Source organism: Pleurodeles waltl, chromosome 4_2, assembly GCF_031143425.1.
Source record: "Pleurodeles waltl isolate 20211129_DDA chromosome 4_2, aPleWal1.hap1.20221129, whole genome shotgun sequence".
Classification (NCBI taxonomy): domain Eukaryota; kingdom Metazoa; phylum Chordata; class Amphibia; order Caudata; family Salamandridae; genus Pleurodeles; species Pleurodeles waltl.
Genome location: NC_090443.1, coordinates 449,012,130 through 449,036,188, shown reverse-complemented (window position 1 = coordinate 449,036,188; position 24,059 = coordinate 449,012,130). Strand labels below are relative to the sequence as shown.

At 44.9% G+C, this 24,059-nt stretch overlaps 1 protein-coding gene across 1 annotated transcript in view; it reads right to left on the bottom strand.

Moving 5' to 3' along the window:
• LOC138294158 (hepatic lectin-like) overlaps positions 1 to 24,059 on the bottom strand; it is a 171,490-nt gene that overhangs the window by 93,372 nt on the left and 54,059 nt on the right. Inside the window, exons 5-6 of the mRNA XM_069233344.1 lie at positions 20,928 to 20,990; positions 16,294 to 16,353 (exon numbers count right to left, since the gene is read on the bottom strand). Coding sequence (XP_069089445.1) covers positions 16,294 to 16,353; positions 20,928 to 20,990 — 123 coding nt within the window. The remainder of the gene's footprint in view (positions 1 to 16,293; positions 16,354 to 20,927; positions 20,991 to 24,059) is intronic.

Here is a 24,059-nt window from a genome sequence, read left to right as displayed (position 1 = left end):
GAAATATATTATCAAGAGTACAAACATATGTTGGGTGCCAACCTGGTGCAGAAACCCAACCACCACGGGTTTCGAAAATACACAGACACATAGGCGGTAGCAGAGCACCGACTACGTTGAGTGCTGTATAAAACAATATGCAGAGTCTAAAAAGAGCAACCAGGGCACTCCAAGATTAGTTATTTTGTGACGGATACTTTAATCCTTAGCGTTGCAGTATGCGAACAAAAATACAAATATACATAGATGTACAAAGTCCATGTAAACAATTGAAAATACGTGAGATCAGTGATAGCCAACACGTGTTTCGTCCTTACGGACTTCTTCAAGGCTTAAAGGTTCTGTATGTACGTACGTTACCTGTCAGCGCTACCTTACGCTGTACCCGGCACGCTTACCGAAGCGTCACTGACTCCCGGATCCTGGGGAATCACCGATCTCTGCTCCAATTCGCAGACTTGGTCTACTGAGACCTCAGACGCAGTGTGTATCCCATACTACGGATTCACCCTTTGGGGTATTCTTATGCCCTGATGTGTACTATTGGTCCTTGATATCACGAAGGACCCTCACTTATCCGGACACATAAATCACAATCTTCCGGATATGGTTCTACTCTCACTACATATTGGAACTTTGCATTTCCTGAATTTACAGAACCTTTAAGCCTTGAAGAAGTCCGTAAGGACGAAACACGTGTTGGCTATCACTGATCTCACGTATTTTCAATTGTTTACATGGACTTTGTACATCTATGTATATTTGTATTTTTGTTCGCATACTGAAACGCTAAGGATTAAAGTATCCGTCACAAAATAACTAATCTTGGAGTGCCCTGGTTGCTCTTTTTAGACTCAGAATAATATGTAACATTACCATTATGAGTCTTTATTTTGTTTGAAGATGTGGTATCCTCTTTACAAACTTCCCGGAAATTACCAACTTTCCACAACAATTGCCCCTCTAACCAATAGCTGGACACGAAGGGGGATTCCCCATGTGGTTTCTTGAGCCATATCTGTAGCATGCGCCTGCACTCCCCCTTTAGGAAATCTAACAGCACAAACCTGAGACTCTTCTGAGAGAAAATTGACTGGTGAGAAACCTCCTGAATTAGAACTATGGCCCAGACTATGATTTGACATGATATGTAGTTAAAATAGATGTCTCAATACGTTTGACAATGTCAGTGGTCTCAGACAAGTCTGTTTCCTCAACAAACTGCTTGCATTTAAAGAAATTATGTGAACACAAATAGGTAGGATTTTGCAAGTTTGAAAATTATTTATTATCTTAACATTGATCTCCTTGCAAATTACATCAACTAATTTTGTCCTTGTGATGTCAACAGCTCACCCGCCTCATTTGGAGTACTTGCTGCTAGACGGATTGCCTAGTAACAGATGGATTTCTGGCAAAAGTGAGAGGTGCACAGGTCATTAATGAATACACGTATTTTGCACTCACACACCTGCAACTGATCACACACAACCAAAGAGCTTGCCTCCAAACTATTAATAGTCTGCGGCCCTCACACGAAGCCCTGCCGATGTATCTCAAGCCTGACTGAAGTCCTCTGATCAATACTAAGGGGAACAAGATATTCCGGGAAATTAGTTTTACAGAAGAATGTTTTAAAGAGTGTTGTTCCAGTTCAAGAGGGTCGAGGCCACTGATCCTAAAGGGAATTTATTAAATAAAAAGTCCAGAATTCAAATATATGGACACAGCTAGGTGCAAACCCGGGCTCCTGCTACTACAATAGCGCAGCCATCACAAGAAGCTCTACCAATATGATTCAGTCCTCCCTGCAGCACCATCCCCAGTGCTTAATTTGTGCTTGTTGATTCCGGTGCTGAGCACCGGCACTTATTTGTGAGGGCCGGGGCTTATTCTTATGCCTCAAGCATTTGCTGCGAGCAAACGACACATATGTGAAAGACGGAAGAAGGAAAAACTAAAAAGGGTCATAAAGGGAGAAAGTAGAAAGTTGCTGGATGAGCTGAAGGGGCAGGGGTGGCCGTAAATGGATTGAAGAGAACCGAGATGGCTTCAGTATTACACTGCCTCAGTATTCAGTGCTGGCAGATTTAATTACAGCAGCCTTGTGTTTAAGAGAAGGGCTTTGAGCACCGGCACCTCTTAATTTACAAATTAACCACTGACCATCCCTCTTCTGATTCACAGCCAGGACCATTACAATCAAATCTGGCCTGCATCACCATCATCCTGCTTTTAAATAGTGTTCTAATGAGGAGGTATGCCAGTGCACATCAGTCCTGAATTGCAGCACCATCGCCCTGCTGTCCCAAAATCAAAGCCCCAAGAAGCAACATACCAATAGTTTCAATCTCTGTAGGCCAAATGTTCTCAAAAAGGCTCAGCACACCATTCCCTCATTAACTGTAGAAAGCCACACCTACTCCAGACCCACCCTTCTATCACCATTCTCTCCTATTCTCATGCCTCCCTTCTTCCAACCCCACTCTCCTTAATGACCGTCACTTCCCCATCTTGTCTTCCATTATGAATCTCCATTACTCACAACCTTCATAGCAGGGTGGAACTCCCCTACAGGGCAATCAGGCAGTGTCCGAAGGGCTGGTCTGACATGTCATTGTGTGGGCCGTTTTTCTGCCTGTTTGTGGGCCTGATTTATGGTCTGGCTGGCGTTTTTTGACTGTTGGTTTCCCTGATGTTATCACAAACACTGTCTGCACTATTCATGCAGTCTCCTATACCTAGGATTTGCAAATGGGGCCCACCTTTTTAGTTATTGAACTCACTAATGGAGGCCGTTTATATTTTGGTGCCCATTTCCTGTCACAGATGACCCTGCTTGAAAAAAAGAAGGACTGACTTGTGTGTGCCTGGTTTCCACTCCCTTCAACACATGACCAACTCACCAAGCGATCCCTCTCAGTTGCACTTGGCCAACCTCATATGTTCTCGGGAGATATTAGCAAAGCCTAGCTTAAGTGATTGTGTGATTTCTTTGTGCATGCCTCCTTCTAGACGACAGGGTTACGATGAGCCGGCACTGCAGAGCAAGTGAAGGAACCTGTATGCAGAAAGTAGTTGCTGCAACAGACTGAGCTCCATCACGTATGCTGGACAGGGCGAGTTGCTCACCGGTAACCTGACTGTGCTCCTCATGCCAGGAAGACAGTAGCACAGAGGGGCACAAGGGTGAGACTGACAGTCTTAATAAGTAGGATGAGAAACTAAAGGGTACTAGACACGCCCTTAAGCCCCGGCGTGGGCGCTGCTGGGAAGGGTGAAACGGGAGGAGAAGAGTGAGACTAGAGAAGTCGAAGACAGGCATAGACAGAATTGGCAAAAGGCATGAAGGGAGCACGTACAAGGGAGCGTGTATTGTGTTTTAACTCGAAATTGTTTTTAAAATGCTGCTGTGTTGCTCTGCAATGGATGCAGTCGAGAAAATCTGCTTTTTGTTATGCTGTCCCCTTGTGCACCGTCTGTTAGCACCACCATTGTACCAGCACGCAGAGCAGCAGAGGGCCCTGCAGAATCTGAGCTTGTGTAGTGTAATCTGGTTCACATGTAAAGAGCTCTAATGCCCCTGGGCCAACTTTGCACTATATGAAAAAGAACTGCTAAAATACAATTATTAAAGCACAATATATATCATGCAGTTTGTAGATTTGTTTTTCAGACAGCTAACTGGGTTACTGCTTTTGTCACAGAGATCCTTTTGTTACTTGCATTTCATAAATTGCAATTATGTAGCACAGTGAGCTGTGAACCAGCATCAAAGAGCTCCATGCAAACTGCAAGGTGTAAGTTTATAACCTTTTTCTAGACTTAGGACTCCTAACAACAATGCCTACCAGTATGGGAGATACATGACTTCTACACCTGGAAGCCCTAATTGTCTTTTTTTTAACATTGCCTATACATAGTATATGTTGATTTACACATTTGTATGATTCATTGTCTCTGTATAAGATGTCCACATGATGTAAAATGCTCTACATTTGGATAAGAAGCACTATAAAAGAAACTAAATGTGAGGGAGGGGCTATGGAAAATGAGTGGAACCTTTGGAGGGTGGTAATGAGGGAATTCATAGTGAAGAAAGTCACAGGAGCAGACACTAGCAAAGACAGTTGCATCATGTTCATGTTATCGGTCTCAGAAGGATAAAGGGTTGTCTGGAACCCACTGGGAATCAAACAGTTACATAAAGATTTCTTCAATAGATGCATTTGTCCAATGAACTATGCCAATGGCATAGTCTGAAATACGTTAGAACCAGGGTGTTCATCATCATGGTGCTTATCATTAATCCATGAAAACAGATCTGAGGCAAATGTTCTGTATAATCAATGACTATGTAAATTAATCCCTACACATGGCCTATCTCACCCCAGCAACCCTTTCTCAAACGTTTTAGTCATCCTTCAGTTGTCCTAGATGCCAACAAACAAGAGCTGACATGGTGCATATATTCTGGGACTGCCGGGAGGCCACAACACTGTGGGCAGCAGTTTTCACCACACTAGTGGAGGTGACTGGCTGCCCAGATGTGTGCACGATGGAGGGCTAATTGCTAGGACTACTTAAGTGCTCAAAAACTGCTAAAGCCACAAACCATTTAATTGATTTCGCATTGTTGATAGCTCGCAGACTAATTGCCATGCACTTGAAAGCCTATGCATTACCAGATTTAGCCGTAGGGGCGAGCAGAGACAGTGGTGCTAAGGAGGGAGGACGCACAAATACCCCATAGTGGCTCCTGGGAGGTGCTCATACTTGACTTGCAAACATACAAAGAAGAGTTGGCTGGCTAACGCTCGTGTCTACACTTGAAGAGTCATGTCCCCCCTGCGAGCTTGCCATGCAGAGGCACCTCATCCTATCCCCTCCTCCCTGCCAAACTAAGTTAATACCACCACATGACTTGTTATCTGCTGTTGTTTTTTGTTCTTGTTTGTAAAGACTGAACCAAGGACTCCTGTTGATACTGATGGAATATTATGTTAACACTGGCCATATGGTGGGACTACTACTATGGAGTATGTAACTTGATATAGATGGAGCATGTAACTTGATACAGATATAAGTGGATGTGCGCAGCGGGAGCGCCGCTGGCGTGCCAACGGTGCACCAAAGGCAAGCCCGTCTGCGCCTGGACCGCACCCAGCGCCACCCACCCTGGTCCACGAGACCGCTGCACCTCCAGATGCCGCTACACGCCCGACCAACTCAACGCCCTCAATCCCGGCTGCATCACAGCATGTTCCCAGTCCTCATCAAGGAACACCCACGGACCCTTTGCATGCCACACCTGCAGATTCACCTGCAACAGAACAACGAAATCAACAAAGACCGAAACTAACCACCTCCACTGCATACTCCTCAACACCTGCTCCGCACACAAGCACGCCCTCGAGCTCTGGGACCTGCTCGACTCCACCGCCCCAGACGTAGCCTTCCTGACCGAAACCTGGTGGAATGACTCCTCGGCACCCGACATCGCAATAGCCATCACGGACGGCTACAAGATCATCCGTAGGGACCGCAACAATGGAATCGGAGGAGGTATAGCCATCGCCCACAAATCCTCCCTCAAAGTCGACACCCACACTGACGACTCCCTCAAGACCGCCAAACACCTACACTTCTGCATCCACACCGACCCCAACACCACTCTCAGAGGAATGCTCATCAACAGACCCCCCGGACCACGAGCACCATTCAGCGAATCCCTCGCCGTCCTCACCAGCACCCACGCACTCACCTCAAAGGATTACATCCTCCTCGGGGACCTAAATTTCCACCTGGAGAACAACAACGACACCAACTCTACTACTCTGATCGACAACCTCACCAACCACGGCCTCAGACAACTCAACACACCAACCCACATTGCCGGCCACACGCTTGATCCCATCTTCTCCTCAAGCGCCCATATCACCTTCAACCAAAACACCGTACTCCACTGAACCGACCACCACTGCATCCACTTCACCTACAAGAAACATACCGAGCACCATCGCACCCAACAACCACCCCGCCGATGCTGGAGCAAAGTTACGGAAGACCAGCTTACCAACGCCCTCGCCCAGAACCCACCCCCGACTCCACCGACCCAGACACCGCCGCCCACAACCTCAACCTGTGGATCAACGACTGCGTCAACACCCTTGCGCCACTCAAAAAACCCACCGACAACCAAGCCAGAAGAAAAGCCACCTGGTTCACCGACGAGCTCCTAAACTCCAAACGTGACTGCCGGAAGCTAAAAAAGGAATGGCTCCTCAAATGCACACCTGACAGCCTCACAGCCCACAAGGACGCCACCCGAAAGCACCACCAACTCATCAGACAAGCCAAACAATCCCACTTCAAAGACCGCCTGGACAACAACGCACACGACAGCAAAGAGCTCTTCAGCATCATGAAAGAACTCTCCAACCCCAGCGCCAACGTCAACGACATCCGTCCATCCCAAGAACTCTGCATCGCACTGTCCACCTTCTTCCACCGGAAGATCACCGACATCCCCGACAGCTTCGACGCCACTCCCACGCCAGACCCCACCCCGAACACTCCACCTGTGCAAATCACCTGACCTCCTGGACCAACGTGAACGACACAGAGACACGCAAGATCATGAACTCCATCCACTCAGGATCTCCGTTAGACCCCTGCCCCCACCACGTATATAACAAAGCCGACTCCACCATCGCCCCCCAACTACGGAAGGTCATCACCATCTCCTTCGAAACAGCGACTTTCCCTGAAAAATGAAAACACGCCGAAATCCACGTCCTCCTCAAGAAGCCCAAAGCAGACCCCAACGACCTCAAGAACTTCCGACCCATCTCCCTGCTCCCTTTCCCAGTAAAGGTGATTGAAAAAATCGTCAACACACAACTAACCAGCCACCTCCAAGACAACGGCATCCTAGACCCCTCCCAGTCCGGCTTCAGACGAAACCACAGCACCGAAACCGCCCTTCTCACCGCCACAGACGACATCAGATGCCAAATGGACAACGGCGAAACATCAGCCCTCATTCTCCTGGACCTATCGGCTGCCTTCGACTCAGTCTGCCACCGCACCCTGAAATCACGCCTCCACGAAACCGGAATTCAAGGAAAAGCCCTCGACTGGATCGTCTCATTCCTCTCCGGCAGAACCCAGAGAGTCCGCCTCCCCCCCTTCCGCTTCAAAGCCACTGACATCATCTGCGGCGTCCCCCAAGGCTCATCCCTCAGCCCGACGCTGTTCAACATCTACATGGCCCCCCTTGCACAAGTGGCCCATCAACACAACCTCAACAGTCTCACCTACGTCGACCACACCCAGCTCATCCTCTCTCTCACCGAAGACCCGCGCACCGCCAAAACCAACCTCCACGAGGGAATGAAATCCTTTGCTGAATGGATGAGAAACAGCCGTCTGAAACTGAACTCGGACAAGACGGAGGTCCTCATCCTTGGACCCACCCCCTCTTCCTGGGACAACTCCTGGTGGCCCACCGCACTAGGAACCCCACCGACACCGTCTGACCACGCTCGCAACTTGGACTTCATCCTCGACTCCTCCCTCACCTTGTCTAAACAGGTCAACGCAGTTTCCCCCTCCTGCTACAACACACTCCGCATGCTCTGCACAATCTACATAGTGGATCCCGACAGAAACAGTGACACAGGCCCTCGTCAGCGGCAGGCTGGACTACGGCAACGCACTCTACACAGGCATCCCAGCAAAAGACCTACTACGCCTCCAACGCATCCAAAACGCCTCCGCCCGCCTGATCCTCAACATACCACGCCACAGCCACATCTCCCACCAACTGAGAAACCTTCACTGGCTCCACGTGGACAAAAGGATCAATTTCAAGCTTCTTACCCACGCTCACAAAGCGCTCCACGACACCGGACCAGCCTGCCTAAACAACAGACTCTGCCTCTACACCCTCACCCGTCAGCTCGGCTCCACTAACCTCGCCCTCGCCGTCGTCCTCCGGCGGCAGATCCTTCTCTTACCTCGCCGTCAAAACCTGGAACACCGGCCCCACCAACCTGCAACAGACTCAAGACCTACTCACCTTCAGAAGACTCCTCAAGACCTGGCTCTTCGACCAGTAACAACAGCCCCCCCCCCAGTGCCTTGAAACCCTCACAGGTACGTAGTGCACTTTATAAATCCAATGATTGATTGATTGATAGATAAAGAATGCATATAAAAATTGGTTAAAAAAAGTCTATGTAATGAATCTCATTTAGATTCATTGCATGTAAATTTATTGTGTCTGAATAAGCTGGAAAAGTAGCATGCATACAGCTTTGTGTACCAATCTCCAGGGTTACCACAATGTTTGCGGTTAGCTAGCCACCCATTATGATGTAGTTAGTATCCTAAGATTCCCGAGGATCCAGTTTCTCAGACATAGCTCCAAAAACACTGATTTACATACTGATGTATATAGATGTTGAACAAGGAGCGGGTGTAGCCAGTTGTCAAAGATGGTGGACATCTAACTCTGCGACTCTGGACCCGGCCGATAATTTATTTCTACTATCGGCTGCAATCAGAACTGATACTCCGCTCAAGTGAAGTCCATGCTACACAGAGCACAGATTGCAACAGAGGCAGATCGGTGAATGTGCGGTGGCCCATCTGTGACGGGGCCGTAACCGGGCTGAGCTACACCGACTGATGGTCTAGTGCTGGGCCTCCCGAGCTGCTCCCGCTGGTGGGTTGGCTAGGCTGCCATAATAGACCCTACCGGATAATGAAATAGGTAAAGTGGACCCCGGCGATGGACCGGGTGGCTCTGGAGTGGCCTGGCTGAATACTGAGGTGAGGAGAGGGTGGGGCTGGGATTTAGCGGTGCGGCGGTCTTGCTCTCATGGTGCCAGACTGGGCCACGCTTTTTGGACACTGGAGTGGGGCCTGCCCCTGAGAGGCCCATTGATCTACAGAGGGCCCCACGGGGCTGTCCCATGGGAACCTTTTAAAGACCACCACTGGACACCTGCGAGGATTGGCTGGAGACGGTGGGGGCAGAGCCTCAGCTGGGTGTGGCCCACCGGGCGGTGCACAAGGGCCTGTGCAAACGTGGCTGGAGCAGATCAGAGTCACCCACCTTGAACTAGTTCACTGTTAAACTACCCTTGTCTACGACAAGCACTAGCGAATTGTTCCCCCAGCGACACTGTAATTGAGACTTACGGAAGGTGACCAGTTCGGAACGCTACCTGGGGATGACCCTTTTGTATTGGCTTGGTCTCTTGCAAAGCTCCTGCCCAGGGACCAGAGATCAGGCACAATGTAAAGATACCAGGAGGCCAATGTTGAGACACCGCTGGAGGGGCAATCGAGGTGGGAGACCCTCCCCATGGCGAACACTTGCTGTGCATTGGTTGCTGCCTTGTTTCACTTTCATTATGGAGTGCACCAAACCCAAACCCCCAAGGCTGGAAAACTGCCTGCGGGTGCATTCCCTCCCCTTGGAGCACTCTGTGGCCTTAAATGCTGCAGACTGAATTCCCCACCACAACGGTGACATCTCCAATAGACAGGCAGACATTATATTGCAGGAAATACGTGACTCCAGGGTAGCCATGGAACAGCAACTTGGGGTCCTGACCACCGATATCAATCTGCTTATGGACGATCACCATAAGCTTGCAGACAGGGTCAAATCAAAAGAACAAACATTAGCCACTTGAACTCCAGAGCATGCAGAACATGGATCAATGTTGGCCCAGTTACGTAAAGAAGTGGAACAACTTCAAGAGCATGCCGAAGACGAGGAGGGCAGGGCGCACAGGAATAACAACCACATAGTGTGTATGCCAGAGGGTACAGAAGGCACCCAGCCCACTCAATGTATTGAGACATGGCTGCAATCGCAGGTGGCTCCAAAAGGGCTGTCTGCCATCTTCACAGTGGGGCGGGCACATCGAATACCTACCAGGAAGCCCATTCTGGGTGCCCCCGAGGTCTATAGTAGCAAAAATGTTGAACTTCAGAGACATGCTACTCTGTGCAGCCCGAAAATAATGCGCTGCTCTCTCCGTTGAGGTAACAAGAGTGCCCATACACCTGGACTACACAGTGGCAGTGCAACGATAGAGGGCCTCCTTTCAGGAAGTGAAATGTCAGCTCAGAACTCTTGGGCTTGTGTATGCACTGATATTCCCAGCCAAACTAAAATTAATACATGAGCGGCAATCTGATTTTTTTGATACACCAGCTGTGGCTAAAGAATGGCTAGACAGGAATTTCCAGGGATTACAGGTTGGTCAACTGACTGGGTCTCCACCTCAAACGACTCGCCAACCGGCCTAGTGTAAACGTCATAGGGCTGGCACTATGGTGGATGCAAGAGCGGCGCAATCCCCGCAGTAGGCCCGTGGGAGCCAGCTTGAGGATATACAACTAGCAACAGTCATGCGTGATCACGCCAAGGGTCCAGCACTGCATCATCCCTAGCTGGTGACTCAGACACTGGCACAGAGGCCAGCACAGCCTTATTCCCGGTTATCACACCACAGATGGCCAATGACTTATGAGGGCTCGAACCATGGAGGTGCCCGACTGCCGGCTCTCTACACAGAACTGGTGCCTGCATAATTGGTGGAGAAGTGGGGCTCCCTGGATACCACACAAATACTGTTCAACTGAATACTGTGTAATGTTCTGCATACTGCTCACTAACCTAATAACTGTTACTTAATACTCATATGTGTAATTCTCATATTATCCACCTTAGTATCGAAGATTGATGTGTAAACATTTTGTCATTGATTGGGCCTCAGTCAGTACCTCCAATAGTGAGGTAGCAACACCAACACCTGAAAACAGCAAAGCACAAGGGTCGCAATACCCCATTAGCGTAAGCCTAGGAATCTTAATGTCAGTTAAATTCTGTTACGTATGTTTAAATGGTCGACTGTAGTTTATATGCTGGACCTTGTATTGGGAAAAATGGGTTGGTATGCTTCTGTCGATGATGGATTACCGTTGGGACACACAATGCTTAATGAAGGTGGTACTGACTCGCGTATTGTACATTTGTCATCATGGCTACAATCCCCAAATCTTACAGTATAATTACCTGGAATGTTAGGAAGCTGGGATCAGTCTATAAACGTTATAGGGTCTTGGCACAGTTGCATAGATGCCGTACATGCATGGACTTCTCACAGGAAACACACCTTATCACACCGTAAGCCCTTAAGTTGCAGCGGAAATAGAGGAGACAGCTCTTCCATATTTCCTACTCTGCTTTCTCTCGTGGAGCCACCATACGGATACAGGCGAGATTCCCGTTCCTTGCCCAAGACACTAAAATTGATACACAAGGTAGATACGATCTGGTTCGGGGCCTACTTGATGGTGAACAAGTAATGTTGGGATGTCTATACGCACCGAACCAAGAACAAGACGTGTTTCTTTCCCGCCTCTCCGCAGTGTTATCAGAATGGGCCCATCTCCCTTGGGTGTTGGAAGGGGATTTCAATACAGATCTTGATGTTAATATGGATCGCTCACATCTACCCCTGTCGAACACTGCTCCGATTCTGCAGGCCAGGGCACTGCGACAGTGGGCCGAGGGGGGGACCTATTGGACATATGGTGCAACCGCAATGTAAACTCCAAAGAATATTCATTATACTCCCCAAACATATGCTTCACTCCCGCCTGGACCGATTTCTGTGCACCTCCCAACTGCAACGCCATATAACTCAGGGTACAAAATTAGGCAAAACACTGTCAGACCATAACCCTCTTGAAGTTATGCTCTCGTAGGGATGTGTACCCACGGCAATACCTACGTGGTTCCACAAACCCATGTTACTTGAGGACTCAGTATATCGGGGGACACTGGCCACTACTATTAATGTCTAGTTTTCAAAGAACACTGGCACGGCCTCCTCCCCACTGGTCGAGTGGGAGGCCTTTAAGGTGGTGTTGAAGGGGGCCTATATCTCCACACCGGCGGGCGTACGGGAGGAAGTATTGAAAAACTTGGCACAGTTAGAAGATAAACTGGGCATTGCAGAGCAGGCGGCAGCATGTGGTGAAATGAAAAACGCTCAATTACAGGCAGTTCGCCACGCGGAGCTCCTTGAGCGTCCTGGGGTCATTGACTATAGGTCCTACACCCAAATGTTACCCATGGAATCAGACAAACCTGTGCCCTTCTTGACAAGTTAATTAAGCCGCAATAAGCACCAACACCTATTCTATCCATACAGTCCCCACATCTGGGCATGGTGAATACACAAAACAGCATTAATGAGGCCTTCTGTCTCTATTATGCCAACCTATATACAGCACCGCCGCCTACTGATCTGGCCTCCATACATTTATTTCTCCACCAAAGTATAATTTATAAGGGCTGAGAGGGAAATGCTGAGGTCCCCGATTGCAGTGGGTGAGATCCTGGAAGCGCTCAGGGAATTGGCTTGTTACAAAACCCCGGGTTCCAATGGACTGCCTGTGGAGTTTAATTCCACATATGCTATGCGTCTGCTCCCCCATCTTGAGAAATTATACAACAATTCACTGGAGGGAGGAATGCTCCCCACTTTGACCTGGGAGGTGGTGATGACCTTGCTCCTTAAATCTAATAGGCCCCCTGCCTAGATTGCCTCTTATGGACCCCTGTCTGTCTTAAATACTGAATATAAGCTCCTCAGTAAGAAACAGCTGCGTCACCTTCTCCCACTTCTCCTGCGGCTCCTACACCCAGACCAAAGCGGCTTCGTTCCACGCCGTAGTACGTAGTTGAATGTGTGACGACTGTTCCAGCTGAAGGATGAAACAAAACACCTTTTTCCCCATTCCAACTGCATAGCCCTAGACATGCAGCAAGCATTTGATACTCTTAGCTGGGATTACATGATATCAGCATTAGAAGCCTTTGTACTACCCCCAGAATATCTCAGTTGGGTGAAGCTACTTTATTCAGATCCCAAGGCCATAGTTAAGACTGGTATACATGTCTCTGCCACGTACTGAATATACAGAGGAACTAGGCAGGACTGCCCCCATCTCCTCTTTTATTTGTATTAGCAATGGAGCCACTTTCACAACACATTCTCCACAGCACGGGGGAGTGGGGGATTGTGTTGAGTCACACTACTCACTCGATTTTGTTATATGCAGATGATTTGATCTTATATTATAGGAATCTGCATGGAGACATGTGGCAGGCGGCACAGATAGTATCTCAATTTGCTGATCTTGTTTGACCCTAAATGAATGCCAACAAATCCTATGTCTATCCTTTTAGTGACACTTTCCCAGAACTATTAATTCAGTTTGGATCTCTGACCATTGCTGCAACAACCGTGTCTTTCCAGTATCTCAGCATCCGTATATACCGTGATCATACGGACTTGCTGGAAGGCAATCTAATGCCGGCAATTATAGCACTCTGTCTCAAGTAGCTTTTTGGACCACTTTACCTCTTTCAGCATCCGGTAGGGTGGAGTTAGCAAAAATGATGGTCTTACAACGTATGTTATAATATTTTGTTAACTTGCCACTTCTGATACCACCTTGAGTATTCCACTCGTTAAACTTTGTGTTGATTTATCTTATCTGGGTGAAAGGTCGCTGCTGAATCAGCCTGTCTAAGTTGCAGTTACCGCCTGACGAGGGAGGTCTGGGGGCCCCCGGTCTGGTCTTAAGGCCTATTGCATAGCGGGACAATTGCAATGGTTGTCTTACTGGCTGGCCATAATCTGGGAGAAATCAGCCGCCCACAATGCTGAGGAGGAGCTTGTTACTCCAATTGTTGTGCCTGAACCCTCCTAAGCCACCTATTGATGCTACTTTGCTGCTGTGTGTTGCCTTAGCATTTTAAAAACTGGCGATGAGAAATAGGGCCTCATTGGTCCCATACGCACCGAATGTACCTCTTTGTGGGCTTCCCACTCTCTCAGGTACTATACCAACTGCCATGCTGCGGTGTGGGAACAGCAGGGAGTCTCTCCCTGGGAGACCTGTTTGGAGACAACATGTTGATGCCACACTCGGACTTTGTGCAGGCTCATGGATTGCCAGAGACTTTCTTCTTAACCCATGGCAAAATACTAGCTTACATTCGCAGACACTGGGGCACTAGACGGCTCAGAGCCAGCAACACTTGAACTCCTTCAGGCCCTTCACACAATGGGACACAGTAGGCACCTTACTTGATGGCTGAATAAGGGACTCTGTGCACATCTCAACATATCATTACATTTGCTTAAAACAAAATGGCCCACTGATACAGGACGGGACATCATGCCCAGGCAATGGAACTTTCTTCTGCAATACTCCAGAAAGATATCCCTCAATTCTAGGTTTAAGCTGATACAATTCTTCCTCTTTCATTGTGCTTATCTTACACCACATAGACTCAACAAAAAATACCCCTTGTCCTCGGCTCAGTGCCCTCGATGCCATATCCATGATGCCAACCTCATCCATATGGTTTGAATGTGCCCTTCAATTGCGCAGTACTGGTCTGGCATACGGGCATCTTTAATGGCCCTCACAGGTGTCGATATGGAGTCAGCACCAGATCAATTTCTATTGGGTTTCTATCCTAGACCCTGAGGATCTAAAGTGAGTTCGCGCTTTGTGAACCTGGCTATGCTTTTAGCGAAACAGCAGTTGACCCCCCCAGGTCCCTCCAATGTTTTCCTGGAGAGATAAGGTGCAGCGGTGGGGCCAGGTGGAGAGCCTGCGCTCTGCCGAGAGAAGTATGGTGGGCTACGGCAGAAACCAATATCATTAGATTGGGATGCTTTGTTAGAGTCGTTTTGGGCGCAGAGCGAGGTTGAGAAGTTAGAAAGCTGAGGGTGGACAGGTTCTTTGTGTTGCGCTCTGTACCTGTGAGTTGGTCTAGGTTCCCGAGCCATTGTCTACTAGGGCCCAATAACCCCCCCCCCACATCAATAAGCTGTTACCATGTAGTTAGCTCTACATTGTCCTTGACTTGCATGTGAGCACTAGCTCCTACATTGATGACATGTCCCTGGCACTGACAGGAGTTGCAACCCACAGTAAACTAGCTACCAACCGGTTAGTTTTTTGAGTGCAGTTGGGAATGGGATGGTATTACTTATCATAACATTGTTGTGTGATAACTTTGCTATACGAGCAATATAGACTGTATTATCTATCAATTATTAAGTACACCAACATACTTGTCTGTATAATGGAATGGAAATTTTTATCAAAATACCAATAAAGTTTGTGTTAAAAAAATAGATATGGAACAATAAAGCATTCCCCAAGGATTTTGCAATTTTACCGGAGTGTTCCAGAGTACCAGAGTACCGGAGTGTTCCAAGTTCAGGAAAATTTCAGTTTCCACACTTGACTAAGTGACATGATTATTGAACAAGCATCAAGCCGTAAAGTCAATGGACAGACATACAAATAGACAGATAAATAGATAGATAGATAAGCAGGTCAGACAAACTATTAGAAAGTGTCTAGTTGTACACAATTGAAGGCAAATCCTAACTTAAAACAACATGAATTTTAACACAAGACCAAGTAAACAAGGTCCTGGGGAATTCCTTCTGTCACTTACAGATTATGGGGGTCATTTTGAGTTTAACAGACGGAAAAGGTCGTCCGCCAAACTCCCGCAGTCAGGTTGCTACCAGTGTGGCCGTCTTCCTGCGGAGTTTCGTGCTGGCCCAGCGAGAAAAAGCCCACAATATTGATGCCGGCTCATAATTCATCTGACGGCAATGCTGCGGTGTGTAGGGTGCACTAGCACCCGTTGCACTGTTCACTGTCTAACAGCGCAACGGGGCTGGCCATGGGGCCCCCTACACTGCCCACTGACCTGTAAAAGCTGGCGAAGAGGGGGGTCGTAAACCCCAGGGTGACGCTGTTTGCATCGCTGCCCTGGAGTATTTAGATCGGCAGCACCGCCAGCGTGCTCTCAGTTTGATCGTGGCGCAACCACCACAGTCATAATGTGGCAGTCAGAGTGCAGCAACAGCGTTCCAGACCACCGCAACCCTGGTGGTCTAAAGACCACAAGGGTCATAATGTCCCCCAATGTATTGATCTTATATTGGCAGAATATCTTTAAATATAAAATAACCTACATTTCATAACATATATCACAAACCTTCAAATAACAACTCTCCATCATACAGCAAAACACATAAGATAATGTTACATCACCTTAAATCTAACAACATAACACTACCTCACTTGACAGCAGAACCTGAAGGAGGGAAACTCTTTATAAGACAATGTAAATGCAAAGATCAATTGTGAACTTACCAGGCAAATTGTTCTTCACACTATTCTCCAAATCAGTTATTTTTGAAAAGAGGGTGGCAACTAAAAGTAAAAAAAAGCAAGCATTTGATTGTAGGCCATTTGTACGTGCAATGTAATCATTACACTATTCAAGCTCTTTAGCATATGAACTGAAACATTTAAACATTGCATATAATCTATGCAACATTAAAAATGCTAACATAGCACATCAAAAGGGATGGATGTGGGGTTTTAAAAGGTAGTTTAGGTCTTTTATGTTATCTTGTTTTCAAACTCCTTGAGAAATAATAACAGATTACTTTAAAATGTTGGATAGTTGGAGTTAATTCCCACACTTATCACTCAGCGCTGTAAGTACATTAAAACAGATTTCTTGAATTAAAAAAAAAACACAAAATTCAGCGCTAGAAAATAAAGGCAACTATGGTGTTTCAGAAGCTGAGCAAAGCTGGTAAAATATAAAGGGGGTTATTCTAACTTTGGAGGAGTGTTAATCCGTCCCAAAAGTGACGGTAAAGTGACGGATATACCACCAGCCGTATTACGAGTTCCATAGGATATAATGGACTCGTAATACGGCTGGTGGTAAATCCGTCACTTTTCCGTCACTTTTGGGACGGATTAACACCTCCTCCAAAGTTAGAATAACCCCCAAAATGTCCTCTATAACAGACATAGAGTGGCAGCATCTTTCAGCACTCACTCATGTTTTCTACTCAGTGGTCAGCAGTGGCAGCTGGCTTAAGTTTACAGGGGGAGGCAGGCACAATAATAATAATAAAAATTAAAAATAAAATAAGTCACTTGCCTGCAGGCGTCTACTTCAAGGCATACTCCTGCTCCTGGAAGCTCCAACGTGTGGGACCAAGAACCACCGCTAACAAATCCTGAGGCTGCTTTCATGGTGATAACCAGCATGAAAGTAGCATCAGGATTGATGGTAGTGGCCTGCCTCAGCACTCACAAGAGCGCAGGAGGCTTGTGCTTTCTCTAATCCAGCTGTCTTAAGACTGCTGGGTTAAAGAAGAATAAAGTGTGCATGTCAAGCTGGCCGTCTCAAGACTTTAAACAAGTGCACAACTCCCTCCTGCCACTAGGCAGCTATTGCCCCGCTGTGTCCTGACACTCAGCCCAGGACGGGGCGCTGAATATTAAAATGGCAATAAACTAGGTTTATTGCCATTTTATTTTTGAGTTTTGAGGGCATTTTTGGCGGCACTTTTAGCGGGGTGACACTCCTTCGCTCACATGGAGGGGCCTCCCCTGGTGGTCAGTCTATTCCTCATCACCTGTTTAATGCCAATTAGTGAGTCCGGTGCATTTAAAAGTGACTGTCAATTTGTAATTCAATTTCCCTTCCCAAGGGTACAGCTAATAATAGTTAGACATTATTTTTCTAAATGTAATCCTCAGCGTCTTCATAATTACTTTTGAAGGGACAATGAGCACTACCTCAATGATATGTCATATTTTGGTGTCAAGCAGGATGGTAAATATGGTGGCTGCTCATAAGTGGCCATAAGGGACACAGTGCGTCATACAGAAAGTCAGCACAGCCAGAAAGCATTGTTCGTTGATGTTGGGCATCAAAGCGAGGATTAAAAAAACATTTCTTTCAATTTTATAGTTCTAAAAAACTCAAAATAAAAAAATGCTAAAAGTAAAATTATATGATTTGGGAATTTCCCTTTAAATAAAAATTGGAAAATTGAAAAGAAAGAAATAAAACTGTAAAAAGCTACTCCTATCAGTGTAGAATTACAGCAAACGTTTAACTAGTCAGTACACATCATTCATCTAATAAATAAAAGTACCAACATTACAGGTGCCATTGAGCACATCTCAAATAAATATGGGAGTGAAGCCATTGGACCAGCTATTACAGTGATTAGTACAAAACTAATTCTGCAAGGTACATATGGTGCATTCGTCATACATAACACAAAAGTAATTGAGAAACTGGAAACTGTGGTTAAGCTGTATAAGAAGCATACTGAACCAAAGATCATTGACACATCACTATAGATTGTGGTTTGAACTTGGAATTTTGTTATTACTTACAATGAACAAAATTATCTTTCTAAATTACATCTGCAATTGCTTCAACTGTGATGAAAATACACTTCAAAATCTGGCTTGAAAGAAAGTCCAGGGTAGAAACACATGTTTACGCCAAATCGTATGTCACTAACACTGAAAGAGTAGGATTAACCATCCATTCCTGTTCTCACTGAGATTAGTAGAAATGAGTGAAAGTCTTTAATCAAAAATTCCATAAAAATGAATCAATTCAAATGCGACCTTGCTCAATCAATCAAATATAAAAATACAAAATTTTACATATACTAAGAACAGACTATCATATTTAGATTACAATATAACATCATAAACTAAACACTCTTTTCTTATATTTTGTCATCTTCAGATACCAATTTGAGGGCTCTGGATATAATGTAATTGAAAATCAATTGCTATGTTGTGTATATGCTGCCAATAAAGAAAATATAGAACATACCTTGTGCAGATGTCATAAACTACTTGATGCTCAAAAGAAATGCCTGCAACCAATTTTTAGACTCTGGCATCAGAACATTTGCTGAAGCAGCTACATTGTGCTTCAAGGGTAAAACTGTAAATTTATAGGCTGCACCCTGACATTTCTGCCCATTACTGAGCCCATGCTGAAGTATTGTATTCGCCTGAACATTATTCCCATTGATGACTGCATTGTTTTCTGTGCCATAATTTATGTACCTAAATTTACAAGAAATATTCTCTCTCATATCTGGAGCATGATGGCTTTAAAAGAAAACTTTAAAGTACAGGTAGTTAAAAACCAACAAATACTGGAAAGGACAACATGATTGTCTACATCTCATCAGGTAGATTTCATATGTTTTACTATTTAGTTGCAAAGAAGTGAAAATTGATTTCTTTTTTAATTTTACAGTATTTGTTAACAGTAGCCTACTGTTTTTTCTTTTTTTATTGTAAATAGGTTTTAATAACTAATACAATAAAGAATGCCATACTAATACTTCTTTCAATCTACAATTTCTCTGTGTAAAAGCCAGGCTAGGTGTACTCTGTAGCTCTCTGGCAAGGAAAGTCTTTTGCTTTCGTTGAAGCATTCTTTCCCAATGAATTGTGTTTAACTTTACCATCCTAGTCACTCAAGCATGGTAAAAGGTTCTTCTAAAATCTGGGGTCTGATCTAAAGAAAATGACTTACATTTTAATATTTCTGTTGTATCTGCATAATTTGTACATCTCAAAGTCCACCTCATAGGTGATCAACAGGAAGGAGATGTTGAGTCAAGTTAAACAAAGCTCAAATGAGGGATCACAGTAAAAACAGTTTATATGTAAATGAAAATTAGTAGGAAATGTAAAGATGTTCTCGCTCATTGTCTACTTTTTCTTGGATATGTCAAGCCTTTTCAAAACAGTTTGAGAGATACTGCTAATGGATAATTGTATGAGAGTTGAACTGAGAGACATTACTTACAATTTCAATCTCAGCTTCCCTACTTTACTACTCTTAGCTAGCCGATCTATGATCTCTTTACTTTAACAGGACCGGCATCACAATGGTTTGTGTCAGGGTACAAAAGGTTTGGTGGCTGTCCCCAAAACTTTATCTGACTTTTTGTTTTTCAAAGTGGTAGTTTATAATTAAAAAAACAATAATCTATTGTCCCCACACCCAGGGAGTTTTTCCCTGTGTGTGGGTGTCATGTAAAAAGAACAGAACATGACACTGTCCAATCTATGTATGGCACCTTCCTCTGGCAGGCCCTACTCCAGTGGTCCATATGAGAAAGCTTTCCTTTGACTAAGCAAATGGGGATTCTGTTGGAAGAAATCTGGTGTTCATTTGATAGTCAACAAGGTGGGTGGACCGTCATTTTGGAGGTCAGGGTACTCTGTTGTGTTTGAAATACAGTATCTTATCCTCCAAACTATAAATCACCACCTATATATTGTTCAATATATTATACACACCACACTGAGATTTAGTGACCTAATTCACCTCAGAGCCAAGACAAAATCAGAAGCAGTGACTGGTGCATTAGTTGTGAATATTTCCATTTTTTTGTGGTTAAATGGAGGCACAAAATGTAATGTTTTTGCAGCTTAAGGTTTATTAAAGTCTTAAATGTTATAAGAAGAAAGTTCAACCCTATGGCATAGTCTAATGGAAACTGAAAAGAGCAAAACAAATATGGAGCAAGCTGCATTTCACACTAAATTTGCTGTAGTTACAACATGGGACAGAAGCAAATACACATTTCTCGAACCTGAAAGGTTGTATTAAATTTAGGGAAAATCAATTGGTTCAAATTCAGTTAAATCAAGTCTTCTTTCAACATAGATTAGTCAATGAATGTTGTGATTACACAAGTAAAATAAAATTTCAGCTATTGAGGACTTGTAGTTGCCCAATTTCAGTCCTTCGTTTGTGCACTCAAACAATTCTTTATATAATTTGGAGAAAGCAAAATGTATTTGCTCCATTCCCTGCTATGCAATAACTATCAGCAGCAAAATTAAGCAGTTTTGTTTTGTGCTTGTGCAAGATTTCAAAGTTTGGCTGTGTCCTGTGTCGATAAAGCAGAGGCGGGTAAACTCACCATTATCCTGCAGCTTAGTGATTTGGTCACGTAGGATTCGCTGGTCACCAGCTGAACTTTGAACTTTCACACAAATAGAAAATGAGACAATTAGGGTAGGTTTTCTGTCATTCATTTTTAACATTTCCCAGAGAGTCATTCATGTGTAATCTGCCTAGTGTAGTCAATCCCTATAAGGGCTCAAAAAGTACTTCATCAAACTAAGATGTCAGCAGACTTCACCATGTATAAAGCTATCCTTTCCATCCAGTGGTTACTATGATCTAAATCTCCTCTATGAGCTTGGGTAACAGTGAACTAAAGTGGCAGACTGAGGGAGGTGGAGACCGAAGTTCTGCATGGATCTGTCCATGTCCACTAGACTGAACTCCTCATTCTGCATGTGCAAGTGTTCAAGGCTCTCTATGCTTTCCATGCATCTCAAGTGCCTCATAATGCATGCTCAAGTGTTTCATGCTCCTTACACTGTCCATGGGTTCCAAGATCCTCATACTGCGCATTCATGTGTTGTGAGTCCCTTGCACTACCCATGCATCCCCAGCCACTCATGCTGCATGTTTAAGTGTTTTAGGCTCCATATACTGTCCATGGTTCTCACATTCGTCATACTGCATGTTCAGGCGCTCTGGGCCCCTCACACTTTCCATGTGTCTGATGAGCCTCATGCTGTCCATGTTTCCCAAGCTCTCCATTCTGCCCCCACGGTTGTAATCTCAGTCTTTTGACACAGCATGTCCATGTATTCCCAAACTGATTCTGACCTTTACACCAGGTTCCTCAAACGGTCCGAGTATTGGCCTTAGGCTCCTCAGTTTGCCTATCCTTAAGCCTGAAGCTTCTCATAATTTCTGTTAATGTGCCCTCACTTGCTAACACTGCCTAGAAATCTTACCCTGCCTCTTGATGTGCACCAAGCTCTTAAACTGTCAGTGTCCAGAGCTCCTGACACCATCTATTCAGGTACCTCAAACCCCTCACACTCTCATCATGTAGGTGAACTGAAGCTCTTCTAGAGCTATTGCAAGGCAGAAGCATTGGCAGCCACCTTCCCAAACTCAACAGGGAGCAGTGCTTTTCTCCTCCAGTCAGAATACAAACTCTCATATCCTGAAATGGCCCTCACACTATCAAGGAATACAGGTGGGAACGTAATATTCTGCAAGTAATAAAATGGCCATAGTCTAAAAACCTTACTTCTGTGCATGCTTCTCCAACACTGTTTCTAGCAGGATGCTTCAAATCAAAATGAGAAGCAGTGGGTGGTATACACATTTTAAATATTTTTTGTTTTTCTAATAGATACATGGAATTACATAATGTAAAATGTATAAAATATATAAAAAAATTAACTTAAATATAATCGAAATCTTAAATGATGTAAGTAGCATATTCATTACTGTGACATGAGGCTTAATTTAGATATTGGCGGAATTGGTCCCGCACTTGTTTTTCCATTGGATAATCCATCCACCGACTAGACAGTCCGCCCACTCTATTTATATGCTGGTGGGCCCATAAACGAAAGTCCGTCGGCGAACCAATGTCACTGCCTTAATTTTACACCCGCAAAGACAGCGCCATAGGCAAAAGCGGCTGGTGGCGGGACCACAGTCAGTTTTACATCCGGGTCAATCACGATGTACCTTCCCTCCAACGTAACTGTGGTGGCTAAACCTCCACACCTGAGTTGGCAGAATAAAAGGCATATAAGGTTGAAACTTCCTTTTTAGTACTTTTCACTTTCCTTGCCACCATGACCCTGATCTTACCTTTGCTGCTGATACTGGACCACAAAGAAAATCAACCTCGTCATGACTGTTTCAATCAGAATTGTCTGTGTACACTAGCTCTGGACTTGTGCATTTTTTTAAAATGCGCAAGCAGTAGTACAATAATGTCCAATGCATATGTGTGTGATGTGGTAGTTTAAAAAAATGTTAAGACACCCACCATTATATTTTATCAACATTTACCAGTTTGGTCCAAATTGCCTTCATGCTAATGGACATCTACACAAAAAGTAACAAGAATCCCAAATTCTAAATGTGTCCATACAGGTGTGTTGAATAATTTTCCATAAACTACCAAATCAGATAGTTACACATTACACATTATTGTAACTACATAAACATATTAAAATGTATCAATTGCACTATACAATGCAACAAGTGGGTTAACGAGAAATGTACATCCAATGAGACCTCTAAAATTGAAACATGTCACAGACGTATAAATGTCACATTTCCCTTGTTTAGTGCAAATTCTGTTAATCATTAGATTATGGGCCTGATTCTAACTTTGGAGGACGGTGTTAAACCGTCCCAAAAGTGGCGGATATACCACCTACCGTATTACGAGTTCCATAGGATATAATGGACTCGTAATACGGTAGGTGGTATATCCGCCACTTTTGGGACGGTTTAACACCGTCCTCCAAAGTTAGAATCAGGCCCTATATCTCTTGTGTAATGCATATGTGCTTATTAATAATACTTATCATTTTCAAATAAACACACCAGCATTTTCATGAAAGTGGCCATTATCATGATGAATGCTTGCACCACAATTAACATGTCCATTACATGTTCATCACTACTGTATGTACTATACAAATATGTCAAAAACAAAACCTGTTTTGTCACTGTCTTAAATGAAATTAACTTCACGTTGCTCACATTTGCATTAATAACAATTGTCATCATTGAATTACTATTGATTTAAAAATAATGTCAGGACAAACATTATGAAAAGAAATGTTAATTTATTCAAAGAATGAGATACTTCTCTTGTATTTAAATTTATCTTGTTTTTAGAAAAACAAAATTGTCCATAAAATTACAAGATCCACAGTTTGGGCATCTGGCCCAGTCCTTGCCTCCTAATGACACTGCCAAGGAAAACCTCCTCAGTAAGGGACATCTAGTGGGCAGAGCGGGCACCTCAATGATCTTTCTTGGTAGGGGTAAGTTTGGGTTTCTTAGTAGTCAGGGACAGTTAGGCAGTAAAAGTGGGCAAGGAGAAGGGTAGAATGGGTAGGAGATGATGCAGTTTGGGCGGTAGAGGGAGCTGGAATGGGTGTTGTGTGTGTGGTTGTCTATTTTGCAGGTGCATATGGGTCTAGTGTATGTGGTG